General features: G+C 45.2%; 1 protein-coding gene across 1 annotated transcript; it reads right to left on the bottom strand.

The window, feature by feature from the left end:
• Positions 1-2,217: 2,217 nt before the first annotated feature.
• On the bottom strand, positions 2,218-26,339 carry LOC115327577. Its single transcript, XM_029988630.4, has 9 exons — positions 25,552-26,339; positions 22,021-22,121; positions 21,231-21,422; positions 20,872-20,956; positions 13,012-13,176; positions 12,705-12,920; positions 12,443-12,617; positions 7,414-7,490; positions 2,218-2,773 (listed from the first exon to the last, which is right to left on the bottom strand). Exons 1-9 carry the CDS (start codon positions 25,696-25,698, stop codon positions 2,495-2,497), a joined length of 1,437 nt encoding a protein of 478 aa, XP_029844490.2. The 5' UTR covers positions 25,699-26,339; the 3' UTR covers positions 2,218-2,494.
• Between the last annotated feature and the right edge of the window lie 989 nt (positions 26,340-27,328).

The raw sequence follows: 27,328 nt of genomic DNA, 5'->3' as shown, positions 1-27,328 counted from the left end.
CCCTTTTCGGCGTAGGTGTGGCGCAATTCTTAGCAAAAACGGAATTTTGGCGCAAGATACAGCAGACTCGTTCATGGCGCAATTTGGCTCGAATGGCGCAGCACTATCATCGCTGGAGTAGCCATGTTACTAAGGTATACGTGTCTAGCGTACAAACCTTCACTCCACGTGCTGCAAGGTTGCTGTGCCACTCATACCTTCGGCGGGACGTTGTAAGGAAACAAATAAAATGCAACTAATCCAGAAGGTCTAGGGTGTCGCGCTTTATTGAACTTTCACGCGTTAAATGAATGTGGCGACAAGAGCAGGAGGGAATGCGCCAGGAACTTCACTCGACGTCATCCAGGACGACTTTCTTCGCCATCGCTTCCACGCTGTCTACCGCCGCAGTCTTGCAACTATCCATCAAGTGGTCCACGATTTTGCCTCGAACAACTGAAGTACCGCAGACCCGGCAGGACACCGCGTGATACTCGCATGCTGAGTAGTGACCCTCGAGATCAGCGATGCTGTTGTCGCTCTTCAGCACGTACGCACAGCCGTGAGGGAAGTTAGGACATCGCATGCCGTATCTCACGATGGCGCTCTGCATGGAGGAGCTTGTATTTTCTTATTCACTGATGGCAAGGGGGTTTCATAGCCTCACTTTCTTTGCACTGCGAAGTGAATATAGATTTCACATTTAAATATTCTAAGCTTAAATGGTAAAACAAAATGGCTAGGTGGCGTAAGCTACCGCCCGATCCAAAGGGCTCAGCCGTATTCATCCATCCATCCATCCATTGCAGTTGCGAAATTCGTCAAGTATATGGTCGTCTGATCGCGAGGACACTTCGGAGGACTTTCGCTGCTGACGAGTTGATAGCACAAGCTGCAGAAGGAGTGGCGACATCCGGGAAGCACGGGCGCCATAGAAACCACGCCGCACAGGCCACAGATGGGTTGAGGAGGCAGCGGTTTCGAGAACGGGATGGGTCTGAAATCTAGGGCCTTCGAGAAACCCTTCAGCATCCTTGTTTCTGTGGTCTCTTTTGTCTCAGCCATCTGTTCACACTCTAAGAAAAAAGGGAGCGTGACTTGCTCCCTTAGGGGAGCAAATACGCTGACACAACCATCGCTCCCCTAGGGGAGCAACTGTAGCGGGAGCAACTGTTGCACCCCGTCCGTTAGTCCCTCACACTAGCACCCCCAGGACCAACTGTTAGGCCCTTGCACTTGGACCCCTGGGACTAACTGTTAGGCCCTTGCACTTGGACCCCTGGGAGTAACTGTTAGACCCTTGCACTTGGACCCCTGGGACTAACTGTTACACCCTTTCAAATGAACCCCGAGGACCAACTGTTAAGCCCTTGCACTTGGACCCCTGGGACTAACTGTTAGGCCCTTGCACTTGGACCCCTGAGACTAACTGTTGCACCATTTCAATTGAACCCCGAGGACCAACTGTTGAGCCCTTGCACTAGGACCCGTGGGAGTAAATGTTACTCCAAGACATTTGGTCCCCGGGGACTAAATTTTAATCCTTTACATATGATCCCAAGGGACCAAATGCTTAGTCTCCTGGGACTAAATGTTCCCCTGTTTCGAACCGTGGTTAAAAGCGCTAAAAAGACGAACACAAGAGAGAATACAAACAAAGGAGCTTCTCTCTTGTGTTAATGCTTTTAGCACTTTTAGCCATGGTTCAAAACGTTCATCACCAACTAGCACAACAAGTACTTTTAGCTCCCCTAATGATGGACTCAATATTGCAGTGTTGGGAATGACATTGTGTGGTTCAAGACAAGAATAGCTTTATTTTTGCATAAACATGTGTTCGACATTTTAAACAATTAGTACATGGCGCAGCACTTCCCTTTAAACTAAGGCGAAAAAAATTGAGTATTACTTTTCCAGGAAACTGGACTTCATATATACCTTAAATCCTCATTTACTTCTTCTGCCACATGGCATACAGACGTTTAAAAAAAAAAAGTCTAATTTCACATTTGGCAAAACAATAAAAGCAGAAACTTGATAAAATGAGCGTGCTCGTCGAGTTATGGGATATTGAGGAAAGCAAGAAAATGGGACAGAAACGGGACGAGACATCTTTGCTGGTTTGTCCACAACTACAGCTTAGAAAGCTTAGAGAAGCCTCCCCCTTCATCCCACTTCGAGGTCAGTTCCTTCATTCCCTTCCCTTCCCCCCCCCCCCCCCTCCCCCCCTCCCCCGCACCCCGCCTATCATTACCTATCTTTCTGAAGCAGGCTGTCGCCACGGCTACCGCGGTAGCTGTGGGTCAAACATGTTCCTTCCTCCTCATCCTCCCCTCCTTTCCCCTATCTCCTTGGGTATCCGCTGCGATGGTTGTCGTAGATGGACCAGCAATAAATGTGTTTGCTGCCAGTTGGAAAGATGTCTCGTCCCATTTTTGTACCACATTTTGTTGCTTTATTCAATATCCCAGGAAAAGCATGTGGAAGGTATTCTTGAAATAAACTGAGCACCAGCTTAGCCATTGATTATGCCAATTGCCATCAGCACAAGGGGGCTGGCCACGAGCCCACTGTCAACTCCTATCATATGGGACAAGAGTTGAAACGTTCTGGTCGCCTTTGGAGGAAATTCCATATTCAACGCCCAATACAGCGCAGTCATTGTGCTCACTGCAGCCAGAAGAGTTGGTTCTGCGATTTGCAGCTCATCAACAGACACAACAAGTGAGGTGGCATCATAGATGCTGCTGCCTTCGTAGCCCACAGCTGGATATGTTGGAAGTTCTGCAGGGTCCTAAAAAAAGTGTAGAAACAAGACAAAATTATGTTAAGAGGCGCTGAAGTTCATAAAATTCTTGAGATTGCAGTTTTCTTTTTAACTACAGCCCTTAGACTGATTTTATAAAATTAACACGCAGATTGCATCCCCACATGCCTTACATGAGATGGCATTCTGGCCATGACACCAAAACACAAAACATCCCACAGTGAAATGTGTGCTGTTGCATACCTTCATTACCATCCTACTACATTTAATTATTGCTCTAGAAGGTCAGCTGTCATTATAAGTCGAAAGGACGAGGATCAGAGAGAAAGAAGTACACAAAAGAAGCGCTTGTGGTCACTCTCCCTCGTTTTTGCTCTTGGCGCTTGTGTTTATAATGAATAAACATATAAGCAACTAGCCTAACAGAGAATTTTTGGGCAGCTGCTGCATACCAAGCACATCCATTTGCATCACTACAACCTTGTAGATTTCCACTTCCTCAGAACAAACATTTTTCTCCCCATGAAAACATATGCTTGTTTAACAAAGATATTAAATTCCAAAAAAGCAACAAATAAAGCATACAACATTACGTAAATACATTCTTAAGAGGGTACTCCACCAATTTTTCGAGCTACCCAGACTAATAACTTATTCTAAATACCCAGGCTTTGCTCTTCCAGGCCCGCTACTCAGTTTCTTTAAACTCAGCATAGCTATTGAGAAAATGCATAATCAGTTGATGCCAAAATCAACATTCAAGGTTCTGCGTGCTTACCAGTGGCGTGACGTCACGGGCGATAAGACTTAGATTGAGCCAGCACATTAGGAAACAGGCTGTGCCGCAACTTTTTAGTGAAGGCTGGAGTAAGCTTCCCTAGCCTTCATTTCACGCCATAAAATGTCTTGTAACCAGTAAGAAACCAGTTTTACTGCCTTCCCCTCTTTTACACACACACATACACAGCATCAAGTTTTAAACTTCAATAAGAAGATTAAGCGCAAAAAGAGAAAACTATTTAAAGCTTGTGAAATCCTGCCCCACCTTTTTTACTCAAACAGTGATTGTATGCAGAGGGCGAAGTGAAGAGGTTGCTCAGAAGAGCTTTTTCAGAATATAAGGTAAACTTGACGTTGGTTCAAGTCCCAAGTGATTCAATGCACTAGAGGGGCATTCGCGGCGAGAAGTGACCAAGAAGGGTAGCCAGCGCGTCGACCGGCCTGATACTAGCTAATTCATCACAACCAAACTCAGGGGAAGCAATTTTCGAACCCTCCCTTGGCTGCAACTCCCTTGATCCCTTCCGCAAAATAATTTAGAGTTAAGCTAGAGATGTGGTGTCAGTCCATCACTTTACTAACTTTCTTATATACAAATTATTTATCAACTAGCAAGTAGTCTTTATTTTAAAAGCACCACAAGGTGCACAAGCCCTTTTAACTTTTATTTACCAGATTCTTGCTCCACAAACCCAAAGCCGGGGACGGCTTGTTGTCGTCAGAGCGCTTAGGAAACTTGGGCTTTTCTGGAGAAATGATTGGAGGATACAATCTGTTTTGACTCCACCACACTGCTAAGTACTGTGAAACTGCTAGTAAACATTGAGGTACAAACTAAAAATCTCTGGACTCCTGTCAATCCATTTTGTTTGCTACCGCACCGGCAATATCCAGCCACGAAAGTCGCCCAACAGGAGAGCCACAGAGTGCTTGGCGGCATCCGTTTTGCTGGAATCGCGAATGTAACGCAATATCCCGAGATAGCCCACTCAAAACTGAGGGCACATTAGGTGAAAATAGGGGGTGAGCTAACCTTCAGTGTGCAAAATTTAGCCCACCTTAAGAAATGGAGATTCATGCAGAAAATAAGGATGGGCTATATTTCAGGGGATGGGTCTTCTCTCGGGATATTAGGCTTCAAAGCTATGAAAGAGTATTAATGTCCTGTTCCAATTACATTGCTAATTGTTAAAAAGCAACTCCATTCCATTTTTACGACTACTGGGTTACAATTAATTTAACTAAGTCGGCGACCCCGAAACACGAGATATAATTTTTCCGGTGGTGTGTATAGTATTGTAAATATCAGATGTCAAAGTTTCGTGTGGGCGACTTGGCGAAGCCAAAACTAGCAGCGTAGCACGTTGCCAACACTTATAATGAGATGCCGTCGACGCTGTGACGCAATTGTCATCCAGCGGTCCCGCTATACGCATGACCGGCTCAGTTGCACGAGGATTTTCAAGACATAGAGTAAGCTGCTCATTTCTTTTTCTCTTCCTGCTCCGCTTCGTAAATGAACATCAAATGCAGTAAGTGTTAGTATGTATTTATAAAGTTTCCGCTTGTAAAGCGACTGCTATGAATAATAGGACACGTGCAGTGCAGGTGCAGCGCGGCTGTATCGGTATAATTGTGTGTTGCTCGCGAACAAAAAGAAGGAAGAATGGGAGACAGATGCTGTTCACAAGCAGACACATGAAGGCTGGGTGCCTTCATGTGTGCTCATGAAGGCACCCTAGTGCAGGGGTGGAACTTCTAAAATGTACTTGGGAGCAGCTGAAACAGCTGTTTTGGAGGAGGTTGGGGAGCAGCTAAAACTATGTTCTAGAGCAGGCTCGGAGCAACTCAGATCAGTTTTCACTGCACTTCAGCTTGTGCCTTAGACAAGCACGGGAGAAATTTCAATTGTGCTTAGCAGCATAAATGAACATGAGTAGTTAGAGACCTAGGTAAATGGGATAACAGTGTAACAGATGCGAAAACTTGAAACTTTGTGAGCCCTAATGAGAACCAAAAAGCAAGTACCATATGTTTCTGAAGATAGTGTCGTTGGTAATTTCTGAGTGGCTTTCAGCTGCTCAAAATGCAAACCAGCACTGCTTATCGCACAACCCACAAGTGCTCTACAAAATAATTATATGTGCGAACCACGTGACGTGCGTAAGCAACGGACGTGCAGTTGCACGGAGGAACAGGGCAACGAATTTTGAGTCTATCCTATTGTGCAACTCAATATCGAAGCAGCAGGCTACGATTAACAGAGTTATCGTATTTGAAGCGATAAGCATGAGCAAGGTTAAAGTATGCCGAGCAGATCTACCGCTCGCGTGAGGGCTGCTGGCCCGCAAGGTTTCGGATCGGACCGCATTTCAATTCTATCAAATCATGATTTATCTTGCGGGAATGCAGGTTCCAAGTTCTAACAATGAAGTACTAAAAGGAATTGTTTGCTCATTTGTTTTCGACTGGCTGACGTCCGGATCTTGGGCCGCAGAGCCTCCGGCAATCTGACGCTCAACGACTCGACCTCACCTCGGCCGACTCTCTTAACCACTTATGGTTCAAGAATAACAATCCAGTCGCAGGTTGTGTAGCGCTAAGAATGCGAGTTTTTTCACGCGCTTCCGACTCGGGATACACAGGAAGAATAAATAGTACAAAAGATTGCAAGGCCGACCAAGCTAAACACGCTCATTGTTGCCAATCGAGTCGATAAAAACCGAAACCAAGACAAAATACTATTTTTTTGAAGCATGTTTTGTGATTTAGCGCATAATGGCGCAAGGTATTGGTTGTGGCACAGTTTCTGCAACATGGCGCAGGATGGCGCAGACAAATGCGTCTGGCGCAAAATGGCACAAATGGCGCAGCCATGCCACCCCAGTAGTGTACGCTTGTTAGAGTTGCTGCGGCCGACAGTCGAACGGCGCTTGTTTATATCGGTGAAATTGTGCGAGTCTCACATACACACAACACTGTTAGCGCGAACACGACATCGGCACATTTTTGCATTTTACTTCGAAAGAGTATTGGCGACTACGAAATTTTATCACCTATATTATAGACCTAAATAAGCTATTTCCGTTGCAATAAAAAGTTTTGATGATATCACTTGGTTTCTAAGACAAAAACTGGAATAACCGGCGATCACTTGTTCGCGCTAACAGTGTCGTGCTCTACTTCAACTTTGTCGTAATTGTTTCGGACTTACGTACTATGCATACTATGTAACTCCAAAACACCTAGGAAAATTCTTAAAGTATGTGATAAGTGTAGGACGCCTATGGAAACATCTTGAAATACGTAAAATTTGTGGCACCTAAACAGTCGCTGATTGATGGCAGGTAGCCAGCTAACCTGCTTGTGAGCAGCATCTGTCTCCTATTCTTTTTCTTTGCTGTGCGCAAGCAACTAACAAATAATAGAGCCATGCTGCACACGCTGCGCTGGCACTGAACACGTCCTATTATTCATAACAGTCGAATTCGCTCTTAGACCAGCAGGTTTATAAATACACACTAACACTTATTGTATTTGGTGCACATACACGAAGCAGAGCGGTAAAATAAAAAAGAAATGTGCTGCTTAATTAGTCTTAAAAGTTCTCGTGTGACGGAGTCAGTCGTGGCTACCACGGGATCACAATTACGTCACGGCGTAAACGCGCAGTTCATTACCAGTGATGTCAATGTGCTACGCCGCTAGTTTTAGCTTTGCCGTGTCGCCGACATAAACCTTTGACATCTGATATCTTCAAAGCTATAAACACTACCGAAAAACAAATCATATCTCGTGTATCATGATCACCAACTCCATCATATCCCCAAAATTGAAAAATGAAGTAAGGTTGCTGTTGAAGGGGCAAGCAGGTCTCCAAAACTTACACTTGGCCGGAGGAATGCCACACTCCTTTCATTGACCAGAGCTGGCAGTGCACACAGTGCGGCTTTGGTCAACATTTCTGCAATAACAAAAGCCACAAAGACAATTAGTACAAAATCAAACAAGAAATGAGGCTGCAGAAATTTCGAAAGTCGAACAGTGTAAAAAAGTTCCCTTGTTAAAATTAAATTACAAAATCCTGGCTGTTTCCTGTGCACACATCAATCAAATTGAAATGTGGAAATGCAAAACTGTTCAGTCATATTAGCTTAGACACCAAAGATACTATTCGCTTCTTTGTGCGACACAATAAACCCTCATGTCAGGACATTGCATATCAAAGTTTTCACTGCAGTTACATATATATTTTTATAACAAATAGATCAAATCGAAACCAAGGCACTCATGCAGTATGGTGGGGTGCCACACCTTTCCAAAAGATGATAACCAGAAGTGCAATCACTAGCGCTCTGCAAATGTCTACACCAAAAAAAAAAAAAAAAAAGATTTTGTGGTTAGAACGCTGGAAGTCACGTGAATTGCTCCACTCCTCATGGTCCCATGCTCCCCAAAACCACAAGTAAGCCTTTCCATGTGCCATCCTAAGAGACAAAATTTTGTTCCATTTGCTTTGCCGCACTGGAAGCTTTTTTGTGCTTTTTCGTAAAAGTTAAGATGTACTGGATGTTGTCAGTAGCTGCCGCAAGAAACCTACTTTTAAAGGGATACTACAACGAAATTTCGGCGCTCATTTTTTTGTCTATATGTGTTCAAAAGAGCAGTATCACATGGAACATACCAATATCTTGTTAAAAAAGTCTCGAAAAGGAATTTTAAAACGAATTAAACGATTAGCAATGAGCACCTGGTGGATGTCGCTAACGCCTCATTTCTAATGCTCGTCTAGGAACCTTGACAGCTAGTGACAGAGGTTGTCTCGACTCCGGCCACGACGAGAGAAGGGGGGCAGGAGGAACTCCCCTCTTCTCGAGAATCCCTTTTGTGTGTCGCAGAAGTCGCTATTGTCCCCCTAGAAGATTATAGAAGATTAACCCGTCACTCAAAATTCGTACAAAAGCAGCCGCTTCGGTGGCTGGAACGACTAGGCCATCCTCTCGACGTCAGCCTCGCCGTAGCTTTGCTCGTCCTGAGACGACCTACGTCACGATTGCATTGGATGTCACGTGCTCTAAGCTGGGCCTTCTCCGAGCGCTTGCCAGAGTGGGCCGTTTATAACGAAAAATACAGCCACCAGGATCAAAATACAAACGTGCGATTGTCATTTACGGATATTGTGGATCATATTCAACCTATTTTTGAACACGACGGGAATATTTCAAATTTCGTTGAAGTATCCCTTTAAAGGCCATCAATATGACAAAAATATGTTGAATACAAAATGTAACACCAATCACCGGAGGAAAGTGAATGTCATTTTCATAATGCTGGACGATGTGGTGGCAAGATAAATGTATTGCCAGTGTGAGAAGTGTACATGAGTGACTGCATTAAATCTGATAGTACAGCCTTGATTTAGATGCTGAACTGACCAACCAAGAGCTTTCAGAACAAAGTTTTAGAATGCTCGCAAAGGTAAGATTGTAGCATGAAAAATTCAGACAGGTAGGTCGCGTAGTCGTTGCCCAGTCTCCAAACTGAAAATGTTTGCTGGCTTGCAAATCCAAGAGATATGGCATATTTACAACTTGTTGATTAGGTCCGTTAAGGCGGGTGCGTTGGACTACTTGAATTGGAGCCTGGCCAGTTTGGCTGCTGCCGGGAGACGGGCAGAAAACTTAAAAGACTCGGGACGGCTGGTACCTGTTACTCGACACTTGAATTTGAATGGCTCTGCAGCACACTCCAGAGAAATTTCAGGGAGCGGTATAAAACCAGTGCTGTTGCATTTGCATCCATCCTGTCACAATATGGCACAGACTCAAATATGACAGTGATTGAATGGTTGCATAAGCTGGCTGTAGCTTGAGGGGATTTTTATCACAAGATACGGGTGACTCAATGAAAAATCTAAGGCCAAGTAGATCGGCTTAACTGAAATTCCAATAAGAGCAGAAGCTGGATTCACAAAACGATCTCACAATGAAAAAAGTCTCTACAACGAAACTTGAGAACAAATCCGTATTCACCAAACAAAATTGTCGTAAAATTTGTGTGATGTGCGATGAAGTCCTACAACAACCTCCAAGGTGTCTTACTAACTTTTTAGTCAACATGGCTGCACGTCAATTGGATACCTTGCCGTGATCCCGCGACAACCGAAGAGTTTAAGGTACAAGCGAGGGCCATTTGTTTTGCATGTTATCGTGCGTTCCGGTTTCAAGCAGCAAGAGAAGAGAAAGGAGGATGCAAAAATACGCTCTCAGGACATAGCTCAGGATTCAGCCTAGCAACCAAATTTGTCCTACAAGGCCTAGAAGGGTGAGACGGCTAGACGCGCCATAGTGAATCAGTGGAAGGGGCCGTCCGTATGACTCTTGAGCGGACCTGGTGGACCGTTCTCGTATGGATAGCGTGATATTGATTTGGTGATTAGAAGTGTCCCCTCCAACGCTCGGTAGTGATTTTCTAAAAAGGTGGACTGCGGTGGCGTCCCGGGTAATGTGTGTTGGTAGTGGACGCATTCGCAAAGTGGTATTAGGGTCCAGCACATTGGATGCGTCGTTTCATTCGACATAGAGCTCAAATAAATGCCGTACAGATTTCTTTTGAAGCATGTAGTATGTAGAAACGGGCAGGCAGGTCGAGCATTCATCCTTGCGTTACGACTCCACAATCCATGTTATGTCTGGTGGGCAGATTTGTGAGCATTTTGCGCGACTCCCTTTTTCAAATTGTTGAATTAACAGCGCAAATACGACAGGAAGGAGAGATAAGGGAGACAGGATAGAGCGCTGAACTAACAACTGACGTTTAATAAAAAGAGAAAGAGGATGAAGAACCGAAGAATGCTTTTAAAACATGCATAATGAAAACCCGCAAAAACATATGCTATGGTTTGAGTTGCCTGAAAATGAATTGCTAAGAATACCAAGCTTTAAGCTTGTCGCTTAAATGACTTGTTGAAATCGATTGAGTCCTGGGACGACGTGAATAGAAATTAAGGTAGAAAAAAGAAAGAGGAAGTTTACGTTTAAAATATTCACCGAATCTAAGGACCGTTAAAGATCGCGACTTAAAAAGTAAAGTTCTTTTTGTGACAAGGCCACGGACGGCGCGCTTACGCAGGCATCCCCACAGGACAGAATAACCTGTGCCTCGTAGAGCTCGCGAGTTCGTCGTTCCCCTAAACGTTTCAGGATTTTTGTTTTCCTGAACAAGGCGGAGCACTGGCAGTCCCTGACATGTATGGCAAAGTGGCCTGATGGCGACGACTTTAGTGACACGGCATGTTCTCTTAGACGATCGTTGACACACCTTCCTGTCTGACCCACATACACTTTCCCACAAGTAAACGGTACTTCGTAAACGACCGCACATTGGCATTCGACGTATCTTTGTTGATGTTGAACTCGCGGAGTTCGACATCAACAAAGATACGTCGAATGCCAATGTGCGGTCGTTTACGAAGTACCGTTTGTTGATGTCGAACTCGCGGAGTTCGACATCAACAAAGATACGTCGAATGCCAATGTGCGGTCGTTTACGAAGTACCGTTTACTTGTGGGAAAGTGTATGTGGGTCAGACAGGAAGGTGTGTCAACGATCGTCTAAGAGAACATGCCGTGTCACTAAAGTCGTCGCCATCAGGCCACTTTGTTATACATGTCAGGGACTGCCAGTGCTCCGCCTTGTTCAGGAAAAAAAAAATCCTGAAACGTTTAGGGGAACGACGAACTTGCGAGCTCTACGAGGCACAGGTTATTCTGTCCTGTGGGGATGCCTGCGTAAGCGCGCCGTCCGTGGCCTTGTCACAAAAAGAACTTTACTTTTTAAGTCGCGATCTTTAACGGTCCTTAGATTCAGTGAATATTTTAAACGTAAACTTCCTCTTTCTTTTTTCTACCGGAATTTCTATTCACGTCGTCCCAGGACTCAATCGATTTCAACAAGTCATTTAAGCGACCAGCTTAAAGCTTGGTATTCTTAGCAATTCATTTTCAGGGAACTCAAGCTATAGCATATGTTTTTGCAGGTTTTCATTATGCATGTTTTAAAAGCATTCTTCGGTTCTTCATCCTCTTTCTCTTTTTATTAAACGTCAGTTGTTAGTTCAGCGCTCCATCCTGTCTCCCTTATCTCTCCTTCCTGTCGTATTTGCGCTGTTAATTCAACAATATGATTAACCAACTAGCCCACCAGATGATCGTGATGCAGTCCCTTTTTCAATATCGCCTACGTCCTTTTAGATCCACGAGTTCTTGAAAAACTATGTGAAAATTTGTTTCCTTGCGCATGACTAAGTAAGCAAATGCGGCCCGTCTCCTTTTGCTTTAATGTCATTTGATGGCGCCAGTGACAAATCTTTTCTTGGCCTCGATAAAACTGAGCATTCGAGACCGTTTCCCCTTCGGTAGGTACCGGCATCATACTGCATGAGCACAGTAAACAAACAAGCATAATGAGACGAGCATGCCGCGACTGGCGCCGCCTCTGTTTTTCTCGAAATGCTTGTCTGCACCAGCACGGTAAGCCTCCTGATTGGCTGTTTGGGACGCTCAAGATGCCATCACCATAGCAACAGTCTGCTCTTGCGGTGTTCAGAGACTGGCGAGATGCCGGAAGTTGTAGTTTTCCTGAACGAAAACGGCGCCTTCCTCCTCTCCCCTAAGAATGCGTCTGTGAATACCGATTTCGCCTCTTACAATGCTCGTAACTTACAAATTTCTTAGCTAAGATGTCGTAATATAAGACATTTTTTTTGTAAATCTGGCCTCAGGTAGCAGAATTGTGTAGACCAATCAGTATTCCTCTTCTTCGTTCTTAAAACTCGCACGTAGCGACATTGAGCACTGCAGTTTCCTGCAATCCATATCCCTTCTGTCCACCTTGACTACTTTGATCAATTCCTACCATCAGATGGACCGTCGTCGTCTATGGCAATCCTGCGGTCCAGGTCTTCAAAAAATTCGCCGAGATGGCGTTTCCCTCTAGCAGCCTCCAGGATCCGGAGGCTGCTCCTTGCCAGGGCGGCTGTGAGGCTGTCCTGGATTGATTTTCCTGTAGCAGCAGTGAACTCCTGCTGCAGCTAGAAGACCAAAGCAAACCAAATACAGTCAACACAATGGCACTCTTCCTCTCTGGCACCCAAGTTTTCAATCTCAATAGTACTCACGATGGTACCAAGCTGATACGCTGGGTACATAGAGAGGACAGCGGCGACAGTCGGGTGCTCCGTCGTCACCCAGAGTCGCCGTGAGGCGAACGTTCTCGCCATGGCGTCGGCCACATAAACCATGTTGGGCCTGGTTTTGCAGAGTTCTCTTTGCATTTCTAGCACATGGCCGTCCACGCTTTCTTTGTCCTCTCCATCCGCTGGGAGCACCACATTCTGCAATATAATTAATGGAAGTACAGAATTTGTGTCAAACTTCACTTGATAATATAATTTAAAATAATATTTCTCAAACAATCCTTCATACCGTGCCAGGCCTGATCACGCGTTTTGGGCAAGGAGTCCTCGGCACCCTCTGCTGCTTCGGTCGCGCTGGTGCCTCTTCCTCGCCCTCTTCCGCAGCTCGCTCCTGATCCCGGAGCTTCTTGCGCTCCCGTTTTGCTTTGAAACGCAAGGCAACGTGCCAAGAGTCCTGCGTGCACAAGCAAAAAAAGAATCTCAAACAGCTGCAGAAATAATAGTGCTGAAAAAACAATAATAAAATAAACTTAAAATATACAGCACACATGGTTCACGCTAAAACTTGAAACCGAAACTGTATAACAGGCCTCCTTTCGTCTGCCATTTTCGCCGACTACCGCGCCCTCCATTCGGGACTCCAACTATATAGACCATTCCATTTAGCACTCTCTGGGCAGCACCATTTTGTTCCACAGGAGCGCCCTCTCCATACATCCGGGAAATTCAGCAGGTTCGGCGGGGTAAAATGAGAGAGAGGGCACGTGCCCGACTCCGCTAGCAGATGACAAACCGGGAGGTTGCCATTCTCCATCTTTGGGCTGTACCAGCGGGCTGTACGCAACATCAAACTCTCGCTCGTGGCTGCTGTTGTGAAGTGGTTCGCATTCTTAGAATAGTTATGGCTACTACAAAATCAGCCTATGGCTCTATGTGGTTCTATTTTGGTAAATGATCAACTAGCATATCTTTTTTCTGTTACTTAAATAGCAGTTGAGTAAGCCGGCAGTACTACCTTCAACTACTCCGTGTATTGCGGCAGGAGAGCATGTTTTTATTTATCATTTCGGACTTCCACTCATGGCCGTTAAAGGCCTACAACAGTACGAACTTTGTATAGTAAAAAAGGTACAGCAACCGGATTTACTTTTCACCAGAGACCGGCTAATCTGACACAGTTTTCCTTTTTTTTTTTTATTTGCACATAGGTAACAGCGCAGTTTGACCCTGTTAGTCTTTTTATCTAGCATAGTATTACACGATAACTGGCAAACCAAAATCTGCGCATCTGCACTTTAAATTTCCAAAATGACGCTATTTTAAACAGAGTTTGCATGCCAGCCGGATGATAGGTACAGCCCACTCGGCGGAGCAGACGTCATGCGGGGTGAGAGGGGGAGGGCATTTTCTCTCTCTATTACCGTCTCTGCTATGACCCTAATTGAACGGTCTATAGGTGGCGCCACCGATTTCCAAAATGGTGGACATAGGGAGGGTTGGAGATGCTAGGTGGGTGCAGTTGCCGAGATTTGCTGGTATTCTGGGTTTACTAGGCGACACAAAGTAATACCGCTTCTAGGAGGTAGAACTAGACAAACAAGGGCACATGTTCCCATGTGGGAAAAAATCAGCGATCGGCCCTTACGTTGCTATATTTGCCTTATTGCCAACGAGCGCAGAGTGATCCTGTTGACAGCTTCTAAGATCCTATACTGCTTCTGGTATTTTGTGATCTGGATCCCTCTCTTTTTGAAGCATGCGACAACACAGTGGTGCCACGTTAAGGCTCCTTGCTCAGCCAACTGATGTGGCCATGTGGTGGAGCGCGGTGGACGAGGCGAGATTCTATGCAAGGGGTGGCCAAGCTGCGGCTCTTCGCGTGTTAAAATGTGGCTCGCGGCTCCCCCCCCCCCCCCCCCCCCCCTGCCACTTTCCTGCCTCCCTTTCGGTCACACGAGCACTTCTCCCCAAAAAGATATTGAACGCGTTTTAAATCGAAAGACAGGTTGCAGTTTGGTAGTATTGTGCTACTTCTACCTTACGTACAGCTAGACTGCTTTTGACTCGGATAGATTGAAAGTAGTTTGAGTTTCGTTTATTGCTCTAAACAAAATATAGCCTCTCCCCTCCCCCGCGGTTCTTGGAAGTTTCGAGGTTTTGTTTGCGGCTCTTAGGCTGCCAACCTGGCCACCCCTGCTCTATGCTATCGTGTACGCAAGGAGCGAAATGGCGAAGCTTCGAATTGTTGAAAAACAAACTTTTGCACTGTTACCTGCATTATAATTGTCCGCAAGGAACAAAATTTTTCCCTTTCTCATCACGCCTATGCCTCCAAGACCACCAATACAGTCAAACCCGTGTATAACGAACAGCAGGAAACGATACAACAAGTTTGATATAGCAAGTAGTTCAATATAGCAAAAACCATTTACAACGAACTTCCACAATGCGTTCGTTATAAGGCGAGAGCTTCTCTTTCTTTCTCATCTTTTCGCTTCTGCCTTGTAATGACGCGTTGAATTTTTTCTTTTTTCTTTGCATGCGATTAGATTTTTTTTTTACCTTATCTTTTCTTCTGAATCGCTTCTCTTCGTGGGCAACCGCTTTGGGCTGAAAATATTTTTTTTTTCTCTGCGTGCGTGCAGTTTTTTTGTTTTTTTTTAGCTTTCTCTCCTTCTGAATTGCTTCACTTCGCTCAACTTTGTTCGGGGCTTGAGCTTTAGGAACTTTCTTTCCTACTTTTTTTTATTTTTGTTTGGGGAGGGGGGAGGAAGAGGCTAGAAGACGATTGTTTGCGCGTTTTTGGGAGCCTTCCTGGAGGGAAAAGTTTGATATAGCTAGGGTTCGGAGTTTTCAGTTTAAAACTATAAAAGTATGCCGAATCCATTTTCTAAAATTCAGTTTTAACCGGAAAAGGTCAGTCGAACCGCAGAGCCGTGGCGAGAAAGTGGAGTGACAGTGTCTATCGAAACGTGTCCAGATGTATGGGATACACGAATGTCATCACAATGTTTTGGTTTAATGTGCGCATCATCGATTGTAACATGAATTACGAAATGCCCCATGACTTCGCCATGACCGAACGTGTTTCCAAACTCGTTGTAAGGTAGACTGACTTGATGCTAGCTCTGCATGTTGTGTTGTGCCTCAAAACGTCGCACCGTGTCTCTTTTGAAGGTCACAATCGGTTCATTGTCCAATTTTGGCTCAGGCAGCGGTTCATCTCCTCAGCCTGCCAGTGTCAGCGTTGAGAGTGCATTCTCGAAGCTCAGGGTCATATTACCAAAAAACAAAGAGTGCAGATCAAGGAGGAGGACCTGGGAAAGTACATGTGCGTGTACTATAATAAGATCACATAATCCTGATGTACAGAAGGTGAAGGAAGTTTCATGTTTTTTGGGCATAGGCTTCATATCTGACTTGTTTGTACTTCTGTGTTGTTTTTTTTCCTTGTTTCTTTCACAGTTGCACACATTTGCCAAATAAAGGGTCCATTTCTCTTTCACTGTATCTGTGCCGTTATTCTTTGAGTGATCACAAATATCAGAGCTACGTACAAGGATCATCGGATCCGGTGTCCGTTGGTGTTTATTTTATACTTGCCGAAAAGAAACGATAAACTTTTTAGGCAGAGGTATACGCCGAAAAAAAACGAAAATTCAATTTTAAAATAAACACCAAAAAAAGTATGCCGAATTTTGAAAAAAAATAGAAACCGAAAACGCAGAACCCTATATATAGCCAATCTATTGTTCGTTATAAGAAGTACTTTTTACGTGCATTTTTATTTAAATTTTTCGTGAGCTAGATATTGACAATAACTCGCTGTACGTGGGTTCGTTCTAAACGGGTTTCACTGTAGTTTTGGATTCGCTGCGTACGTCATGCTATTGATAAACAACTCCCTATTAAACAAAAGAAAAACAATGGCGGAGGTGGTTCATCCTTAACATTGTGTTGAAATAATCTCCTGGAATTAAAAATGTCAGACTGGTGATTACAGATTGTGTGAACAATATATGAAGACAACAAGTTTAGATGGATATTTTTGAAAACTGCCTCGCACAAGTGAACGTTTGGTGAAAGTTAAACTGTATCACCACAAACCGCGAACGATTTTGCTACTGTACGACGAACTCAAAAGATTTCTGTGTCCTCTCCATCGGCTGGGAGCACCACATCCTGCAATGTAATAGATGGAGGTACAGAACTTATGAAAAACTCCACCTATTACTATAATTTAAAATAATTTTTATTCTCTGGACTGCTATCAATCTCCAGGAAATTGGGACTATCCTTATCAATACCTTGGTATTATGAATATCAAGACATTGATAATAAATCTATACCTTGCAATTTTCAAATGTGAGAAATTCCGCAATTTATTTTCAGGACTGTTTCTTTCAAACCTACACATGTTCCGCACACCACTTGATTCAACTGAAAAGAGGAATGACAACAATAGAGATAGTTTTGGAGCCCACGAGTTGTTTTGTCGAAGGGTATGCACTTGGGCTAGGTGGTGATCCATACTTCCGAGGGGAAAAGCGCTAAAAACAATGGACCCGTAAAAAAAACATTTTGTCACCACACTCACTGCTGCATGGCTTGTTTTTTTTTCCGCTTGTTGATGAACTTAATGAATATAAGTATGGCACTTTCTCTCGCATTTAGGTCGAAAGAGGATAAAAAGATTGAAAAATTCCATGTAAGCAGTATTTGTTCCATTGGCCAGAGCCCTTCATATTTGAAGAATGCATATCCTTTTGCATTCCAGTCACTAGGCACGTTTCGTTCACCTTGGAACACAGCAACCAATAATGCGATTTACATTCAGAAATGGTTCGGTGCAAGACAAGGTCCCAAACAAATACGCCTTGGTTGCGGGCGGAGCAGCCGGAGGACACTTGCTAGAGTGCTTCCTGTTTCCGCTGCAAGAGGGCGAGCAGTGAGCTGGAGATGTGTAAAGTTCAATGGAGTCGTGAAAAAGCTAATACATTCAAATAAAATAGTATTCATTCAACATAGTGAAAAACAGCATAAAAAAGGCGGGACAAAAAGTAGAAGACAGACACAGGGCATACGCTGACTAACAACCGAAGGTTTACTGGAACTTCCACGCGGGCACAGTGACACGCGCAAGTACATGCTCTTCTTTTTCTTTCAACCCAAAAAATGCAAAAAAAAAAAAAAATTGGAAAAATAGTGTGAGAAGACAATAAAAATCTACAGCGGAACAAGAAAATTTTTGGCCTGAATCATGCGATCGCACCACGATTCTAACCATATTGGGAGGTTGTGAAACGTGCAACAAAAAAAATTGTACAATTTTTTATTTCTTTTTACAATGGCACGAGAACACAATAAGCTCATGGGCTGTGTTCACACCGCGTTCAGGACACTATAGCAAAGACCTTCACAACTGAGCAATTGTAGTTCCCTGTTTGTCAGAGGCACTGACGCGACACTGATGCAGTGATCGTGATCTGGTCTACAGGCAAGTATATGTGCCGCTTCCTTGATCTCTCTCTCCAGCTTGCTCCTCTTGCATCCCACCACCCGGGTGTTGTCCAACGCAGGGGAACACGCCCATACTCCCTCCAGTGTATAGGTAAATGTGAAACATGGCCACTGCCGAGCGAGCTGCGTGCACGTGCAGTCACTCGTTCAAACAATGACCGGTCTTTCCAAAGTAGACCCTACCACAGCTCAGAGGAATCTCGTAGACGACCCCTTGATACAAGGCTCAAACTGCTTGGCATGCCTTGTATCAGAACAACCATTCCTAGGTTTGGTCCCGCTTGACATCACGCACAGTTTGGACAGCTTGCAGGGGGCCGTGAAGACAACGTCGATGTTGAATTTCGCTCTTACATGCTTCAGATTATGCGAGATTCTGTGAACATAGGGCAGCACCTCAAACTTGTTTAGCCTTTTCCTAGTTGCCATGTCGGGATTTTTCATCTACTTAAGCGGGGATTCAGTCACTCCTCTCAGCAGAAAGGAAGAAAAACCCTAAAGTTCCAGGCAAAGTAGCTGACGGTCGAAGTTCTCACGTACGGCGTGAGCATAGGACTTCTGTAAAGCCGAGCAGAGGCATAGGTTGGCGATACCCCATTTTTCTAGTTTAGAGTGCCCAGAGTCAAAAGGTTAAAATCGTCTTTTTGGTTCGCGGCGAGCACATCTAACAGATGTGATCGGAACCATTGAAGGACAAACGTAAGCCCAAGAACTGCAAGAAACAATCCGCCAGCAACTCCAGCGTCAAACGTAAGTGGCTCGAGCACCGTTCAAAAACTTGTCAAACAGACCGAGCGACTGAGTCCAGGCGAGTTGTAGAGGGTATGCTAACGAATACGACCAAGTCATCCACATATCTACAGATCTTAACAACAGGGACGTCGGTCAAAGCATGTGAAACAATGCGGTCGAACTTAATAACAGGAACCAACGTCCCTGTTGTTAAGATCTGCACATATGTGGATGACTTGGTCGTATTCGTTAGCATACCCTCTGCAACTCGCCTGGACTCATTCACTCAGTCTGTTTGACAAGTTTTCGTACGGTGCTCGAGCCACTTACGTTTCGCGCTAGAGTTGCCGGTGGACTGTTTCTTGCAGTTCTTGGATTTACGTTTGTCCTTCAATGGTTCTGATCACATCTGTTGGATGTGCTCGCCGCAAACCAAAAAGACCATTTTAACTTTTAAACTCGGGGCACTCTAAATTAGTAAAATTGGGTATCGCCAACCTATGCCTTCGCTCGGCTTTACAAAAGTCCTGCGCCCACGCTGTACGTGAGAGCTTCAACCGTCAGCTACTTTGCCTGGAACTTTCGGGTTTTCCTTCCTTCCTGGTGAGAGGGGTGGCTGAATCCCTGCTTAAGATGATGAAAAATCCCGATACAGCAACTATTAAAAGGCTAAACAAGTTTGAAGTGCTGCCCTATGTTCACAGAATCTTGCATAATCTGAAGCACGTAAGAGCGAAATTCAACGTCAACGTTGCCTTCACGGCCTCCTGCAAGCTGTCCACTGTGCGTGATGTCAAGCAAGACCAAACCTAAGAATGGTTCTTCTGATACAAGGCATGCCAAGCAGTTTGTGCCTTGTGTCAAGGAGGTCGTCTACGAGATTCCTTTGAGCTGTGGTAGGGTCTACTTTGGAAAGACCAGTCATTGTTTGAACGAGTGACTGCACGTGCAAGCGGCCTCGCTTGGCAGTGGCCACAGTTCACATATACCTATACACGGGAGGGAGTATGGGCGTTCCCCTGCGTTGGACAACACCCGGGTGGTGGGATGCAAGAGGGGCAAGCTGGAGAGAGAGATCATGGAAGCGGCATGAATGCTTGCCTGTAGACCAGAACACGATCACTGTATCAGTGTCGCGTCAGTGCATCTGACAAACAGGGAACTACAATTTTTCAATTGTGAACGTCCTTAGTATAGTGTCACACGCAATCCGTAAAGGTAAAAAATGCGTCCTGAACGCGGTGTGAACACAGTCCATGAGCTTATTGGGTTCCATGCCATTGTAAAAAAAAAAAAAGTTCTACAAGTCTTTTTTTATTAATTTTAGGACCATATCGGGGTGTTTCACAACGTCCCAATATGGTCCTAACTGTGGTGCAAATGCATCATTTGGGCCTAAGGTTTTCTTGTGCCGCTGTAGAGTTTTCTTCTCTTCTCACATTCTTTTTTCAAATTTTCTTCTTTCTTTATTCACATTTACCTCTGTCGAAAGAAGAATTAGAGCATGTACTTGCACGGGCCACTGTGCTCGCGTGAAAGTTCCAGTAAACCTTCAATTGCTAGTCAATGTACCCCAGGTGGCGGGTTCGAATACCGACCGAGGTGCCCGCAATATGACGGAGGCTTATTGCAGAGGAGGCGCCGTGTAACCGAGCTTTCGGTTGCACGTCAAAAGATCCCCAGGAGGTCCAAATTAATCCTCAGCCCTCCGCTGGGGCGTGCCAGATGCCCGTCGTAGGTTTGGCACGTAAAACCCCCAAATTTGACTTTTGCTAGTCAGAGTATGTCCTGTGTCCATCTTCTACTTAGTGTCTAGTATTTTGTTTGCACTGTTTTTCACTATGTCATTCAACCAACCAGCCCAGCAAGCAACCCATTACAATATTTATTCACTCACGCATTTGGTTCCTGTGGTGTCCTCCAGGACGGGGAAATTTCTAATAAGCCCCTTGGCAGCCTCTGCATACAGCTTGTCTGGATACCTGTAGGAAAAAGAGCAGACGAAATTGCTGAGGAACATCAGTTATCATTCACGGAAAAAAAGTGCCAGACATTGGCACTACTGGTGCCCTTGGAACAAACCTGACGGCGCAAACAATTCATTCAGGACCACTACCCCTCCCATCACCCAGTGTAACAGGCACTGTCAAGACGAGGAAATCTCGGCGCGCACCAAAACGACCAGTAGAATTCTCTCTAAGTTAGTTTTGGGGGCTCTTATAGAAAGAAAGTCAATTCAGCTCAAAATTAACTTACAGAGTGTACTGGCATAAATCGTGGTACAACCACTGAATTATGCGATTCCTGGATTTCAGGTTGAGTCCCTTCTTGTGCTTTGCCAATGATTGCTTGATGTCCAGCGGAACTTGGGGGAACCTGTACTCCGACAGGTCCCTCAGCGGAGCTCTAGATGGACCATGTTCTTCCTGATTGACGACATCCATGACCCTAGATATGCCACAATGATGAACATATAAGCCATATTGTCAAAATAGATACCTATACTCGGGGACAACTAGGAATGCAGGACGCGGGAAGAAAGAGAAAGCACACGGAAAGCTGAAGGCAGAGGAGAAACCTCCTCTCCCCTTTGGCCTTCATTGTGCTCTTTCTTTCTCCCCTTGCCATGTGTTCTTGAGTTGTCCCCGAGCATAATTGGTATATGCACCAATCCAGCTCATAAAAATGCCCCTGAAAGCCTCCACTCAAACATTTTAGCATAAAGGATTAAATCTCATCTGAAATAATTATGTCTGATGGCCTGAAAATTCTAACAAGTATAATTTGTAGCAGAAGTCTATCAACCCGCTTGGAGATGTCTCACATAACCATTGAAAACCCCGACAGCTTCAGAATGTGCACGTGCTGTGCAGAGCATATGAAAACATGTGATAATGTTTCCTTCATAATCCCACCTTCCACTGCTTTTCAGAGGTCAAACATGCCTCTCCTTGGCAAGCTCTTTTAAAACTAGCCCTGCCATGAGCATCATGGCTTGAGCAAACTAGACCTCATCGCTTCAGTCTTGGTGAGCATTTTAACCCACCTGAACTGTGCCTCGTCCATCCTGATCTTGATGCGTGCTCTGTTCTCCAGAACAACATCTTCGGTCATGTCGACATCAGTGTCAAAGCCAGCATGGTAAATCTTAAAAACAAATAAATAACCAGCAGCTAATTAGCATGATGGTAAATAAGTTATATTCCATTTGCACAAGTGGGCCCATGGAACTCTTCATCTCTACTCTACAGATGCCACATTTTTGTTGCAGCCTCCTAATCATAAGTGTCCAAAGCAGACAATAGCAGCTGCCCTCCTGTTCTCCCTAATCAGCTTAGTTCATCTTCCTCATAAGCACCATATATTCTACCTTCAATCTTCCAGACTGCAAATTGTTTTCAAATTCTATTCCAATTTATCTCTTCCCCGCACTTTAAAACCTGCCAAACCTACAAGGTTGAAAGCACAACGGTTAATGGAGCTTAAGCTTCGTGAAAGTCTACTAAATTGTTCTGCCCTAATTAAAACAAAATAAAGTAACAACTATGCTACTGAAGCATAACTGAATAAAAGTGGATATTGCCTACAAATTATTAGGCCACTGGAAACATTGCCAATATGTTCGTCGGCCATTTGCTTGAGAATTGCAGCCACCTTTGTGTGATTGAAAGTGTAGCTCAATGCTGCCCGGGTTTAAAGATTCCCCAGATGAGGTAATCAGCACTACACGAGGGGCGTTCAAAAAGAGTCCGACCTGAATTTATTCCGTAGAAAAAAATTAAGTGCTGACAATGTCCTGTAGGGGAAAGGTGGGGGGAACATTAATGCACATGCGTGAATTTTGTCACGTCTGGAGAGAGCGTGAGTCGCTGGCAGTCAGCCTCTGAGGGAAAAAATGTAGTCAGTGCTCGTCATTTTCCTGATCTCACTGACAATTGGTGGATCGCGCCCTCCCTACTTGTTCTCTGCAGCGCAAGTGAAGCCACCGGACGGCCATCTTGCTCGGATAGGATTTGCGGTTTTGCTAGACTTTTGCTGCTGTTTGCCAGCATGCTATAGACACGTTTTCTACTCGTTCGTCGTCATTCGCCGAAGAAGCTTTTAAGACTCTGCGTACCGTGGAGACTCGCCGTTGTGAACACGTGGAAAATTTTACGAAAGCGCAGTGTCGCAGGAAAAAGGCACAACTCGTTGAAAGCAAGTTTTGCCGGTCTCGCGGCAGGATTAAAGCTCCCTTGGCACGCCGAAGTGCTGCCTCTGTGTCTTCGCACGCTTGGATACTGACCAAGAACCGACGTCATGTGAATGTGTTTTGCGAGTGCAATGTGCGTGAAGCCGTATGTGCCTCTGAATCAGTGTCTCACTTTACTCTGACGACTGTATACTTGCGGCCCTTGTGGTCCAGAAACGAGATTAATCCAGCATCCACTGGCGATAGAAGAGGGGGGCCAGGTACGTCTTTTTTTTTCGTCCTTAGATGATTTACACAATACCGTGCACAACAGCTCCTCATCACTGATCAGTGCTGGCTCATTATCAACCTACTTAATTGCACTTGACGTTTGAGCGTGGCTCGCCTAATTGTAATTGGTCAACAGATTGCATACGACCATATCGGCCGCACTTGAAAGATTTTCATTCTCGCCGTCTTGTACTTTTGCCTTCGAAAATCCTCCTTGCTCCACAACGTTGCCCTATTCATGCTCCCACAAAATCCATTAGAGCAGATTTGGAACACAGCCATGGTTAATAGTACATAGGAGCAATTGCAAATCCACCCCCCCCCCCCCCCCTTTATTGATAGCAACTCCTGGAAGCCGCTGGACGATCCAGAACTCCGTGGCTGATATATATATGATCTAAAGCAGTAGTTCTCAAATGGGGGTTCGCGGACCCCCATTTGAGACCCTAAAGGGTCTCAAATGGGGGTCCGCAAACCCCCATTTGAGACCCTAAAGGGTCCCAAATGGGGGAGACGGACCCTTTAGGGTCCGCGAACCCCCATTTGACCCGCCTTCGCACCCCTTCGCGGACCCTCGAAGGCATTCTAGGGGTTCGCATTCATCAGTCAAGCCCGGCAATAAAAGTTTTTTTTCCAGGTCGAGAAGAAATGTTTCAGTTTTTGGGCGAGTTTCCTCGTGTGCATGCCAGTAAGAAAGGTCTACTTTACACAAGCCCTTACTGAAATATATTTATTCAATTATTATTATAGTTACCCTATACCTTCCCCCTCCCCTCACCCCGAACGGGGTCCTCCATCATCTCCGCCGATCCACAAGGGGTCCGCGAAACATCAATGGTTGAGAACCACTGATCTAAAGGCACCTACGAGCGACACACCTTCAGAACTTCGGTGCGGTGTCGATTCTTGATCGGTATCCAAGCGTGCAAACGCACAAAGATGCAGCACTCGGCGTACCAAGGAAGCTTTGCTCAATTTACTTGTGCAAAAAAGTAGAGACCAACGACACTTTCTTTCGACGAGTTGTGGCTTTTTCCTGCTGCACTGCGCTTCCGTAAAATTTTCCACGTGTTCACAATGGCAAGTCTCAACGGTACACAGGGTCTTAAAAAACTTCTTTGGCGAACGACAATGAACGAGTAGAAAACGTGTCTATAGCATGCTGGAAAACCACAGCGGAACGCTACCAAAACCGCAAATCGTCTCCCGGCAGGATGGCCGTCCGGTAACCTCACTTGCAGGAGCGGGAAGCGCAATCCAGCAATTGTCATTGAGACCAGTGCCCCAGCCCCCTCAACAAATCTGGAGGTACGAATAGAGGTAGATTTTATCCAATTTACGAATGCTGCATTGGATGTAATGCAGTAATAATTCACATTTCTTTTGTATTTATATCATGGTATCATATGTAAAGCGAAACCTAGGTTGCATAGGTTACATAGGACGTAACCAATTTTATGTCAAGTTCCGTCAGACATAAATTTAATTTTCATTTTGGGTACCGTCGGATGTAACTTTAATTTTTATTTTGGGTTCCGTCAGACGTAAAGCTAGACACTGTGATTGTAAAAACGAGTTCATCCAAGCTGTGGCGTAGCTTAGTGGGAAGATGTCTGCCTCATACGCAGTGGACCGAGGTTCGATTCCCAATGTGGGCTTACTTTATTTATTTTTTTCTTGGAACATTTTGTTTTGTTTAGGCATTTGGCGATATTTACATTTAATTTTTACAATTAACACAATAAATAAAAAAATGCTGTCGACAAAATTTCGCTAAACAAAATGGTATGAGACTCTCTTTCCGCGGGTCCATGGGGGACAGCGGGACTTGGTTTGCCGGCTGGACGCCGCGAAGCGGGGCCAAGTGGGTTAATAAGTTTTGTAATTAGCGGCCGCATACTGTCGCCGCGAAGCGGCGTGAACGCAGGTGGGTTAACGAGCTTCCCAGTGATACACGCGCCGTCCGACTTTCTTTCGAAAGGCACTTCTTGGCGCGAGTGGAGTGCCGTCGGACGGCACTGTAGACACAGCCAAAATAAAAAAAAAAATCGAAAAGCATAATTGTACAACACACACAACACTGATCGCACAAAAAAGGAAGATCCATGTGCGTACCAGAATGTGGCTTGTGTTAAGATCGAATCCCTGAAAGAGTTCTTTTTGCGCAAGGCTACTAATTAGATCGGGTCGCTTCCGCTCTCCTCCCACATTAACCACCACCTTGTGTGCGCCGTAGACCACCAAGCACTCGATTACGTCCATTGCGCGAAGTCTTCAACATGCCAATCACGACGAAAGTGACAAACTCTGTGACTCCGCAATCCGACATCCGCAATCCGTACAAAGGGAACTTCATCTCTCTCCCGGATTCTGGCTCCCACAATGCACACAAGTATTTGACGCGCACAGGAACACAGAATGCTAAGCTCCAGTCTTTCCATCCTTTCCACCAGCGGGTCCGATACGTGGGAACCACTCTCTCCCGACTCTGGCTCGCACAACGCGCACATGAGTAGGCAGTAGACCCGTAGACCAGTATTACAGAGAGAGGGCGAGAGAAGGTGTTTGGAAAGAAAGAGATAGTTCTGTAGACCGGTAGACTCACTGATGGGAGTCGTGCTAACTATCTTTGGGTGAGAGGGGTGGGAGTGAAAGATCAGTAGAAAGAAGTGAGATTAGGTAGAGGTCCGGGAGTGGTCACAGAGGTGCGGGCGGAAAGCGCCCGTGGAGGGCCGAAGACACAGGCGAGTCGCGACACAGAGTTCACGGGCACACACGGGCGGGCGCAGGCGTAACAGGGGCGACAGGAGGCCAGCGCGGGAGCACGGCGGAGGCACGTGATCACTCCGGGAGTGGGGCAGGGTCAGCCGAGTCAGTCACGGACACAGCAGAAGGCAAGGGCGGAAGGGGCACGGCGGAGGCACGTGATCACTCCGGGAGTGGGCCAGAATCAGCCGAGTCAGTCACGCAATGGGAATACAAGGCATTAGCGCCTTTAGTCTCCTTTCCACCAGCAACAGCGTGCGTAAAAATTACGAAAAACAAAAAGTGTGTGTGTGTGTGTGTGAGGGGGGGGAGGGGAAAGTGAAGTGTGTACCAGAGTGAAGTACCAGGAAATTGATACAGTGTGCACTGCTTGTGGAGAGGAGGACGAGACGGCTGAGCACTTGATACTCTACTGTAAAGGGCTTCACCCTATGCCTACCGAAGACAACATAGATTTAATAAAGTCATTGGGTTTTAGAGACAGCGAAGGGAGAGTGGATTTCAAGACTGTAGAGATTACCAAGCAAAGATTAAGTGAATGGTGGCAGAAATCGAGAGAAAACTAGGTATTTTCTTAATCACTGATGGCAAGGGGGTTTCATAGCCTCACTTTCTTTGCACTGCGGAGTGAATATAGATTTCACATTTAAATATTCTAAGCTTAAATGGTAAAACAAAATGGCTAGGTGGCGTAAGCTACCGCCCGATCCAAAGGGCTCAGCCGTATTCATCCATCCATCCATCCAGGTTTTTAGGTTTGGATTGGCCTGGATTGTTACTTGTTGCAGATAATGTTTTTTTTTATCATCTTTGTTGGTTATAGAAATTCACAGTTTCCAATATTTTTTTTATTACCATGTGTTGACAAAATAACGTGTATTTACAATACTGTATTTACGTATATAAACACCGAGAGACTCGCACATCAGTGCACCACATCACCGATATAATCCAAAGGCTGACAAGCCAAAACCGAAACCGAGCCGAGCTGAGCTGAACAGCCCTCCGCAGCGCGCAAGAACCTTTTTGGCAGCGCGGGTGTTTGCGGGGTGCTTTTGTTTTTCTTTCTAAAAATGGTAATAAGGCATTGCCCCAGGTGTCCTTACTTTTCCGACCAATTTACTAA

The sequence above is a fragment of the Ixodes scapularis genome, unplaced genomic scaffold (assembly GCF_016920785.2).
Source record: "Ixodes scapularis isolate PalLabHiFi unplaced genomic scaffold, ASM1692078v2 PGA_scaffold34__4_contigs__length_609834, whole genome shotgun sequence".
NCBI lineage: Eukaryota > Metazoa > Arthropoda > Arachnida > Ixodida > Ixodidae > Ixodes > Ixodes scapularis.
This window is presented reverse-complemented; position numbering and strand designations above follow the sequence as displayed.

Bases quoted from the DNA above. Each gene is read 5' to 3' on its own strand.
- LOC115327577 (XM_029988630.4), bottom strand. From the start codon at position 25,698: ATGGACGTAATCGAGTGCTTGGTGGTCTACGGCGCACACAAGGTGGTG. The intron at 21,423-22,020 runs GTGGGTTAAAAT...TGGCATATCTAG, and splicing joins ATGGACGAGGCACAGTTCAG to GGTCATGGATGTCGTCAATC. The intron at 12,921-13,011 runs GTATGAAGGATT...ATTATATTGCAG, and splicing joins GCGTGATCAGGCCTGGCACG to AATGTGGTGCTCCCAGCGGA.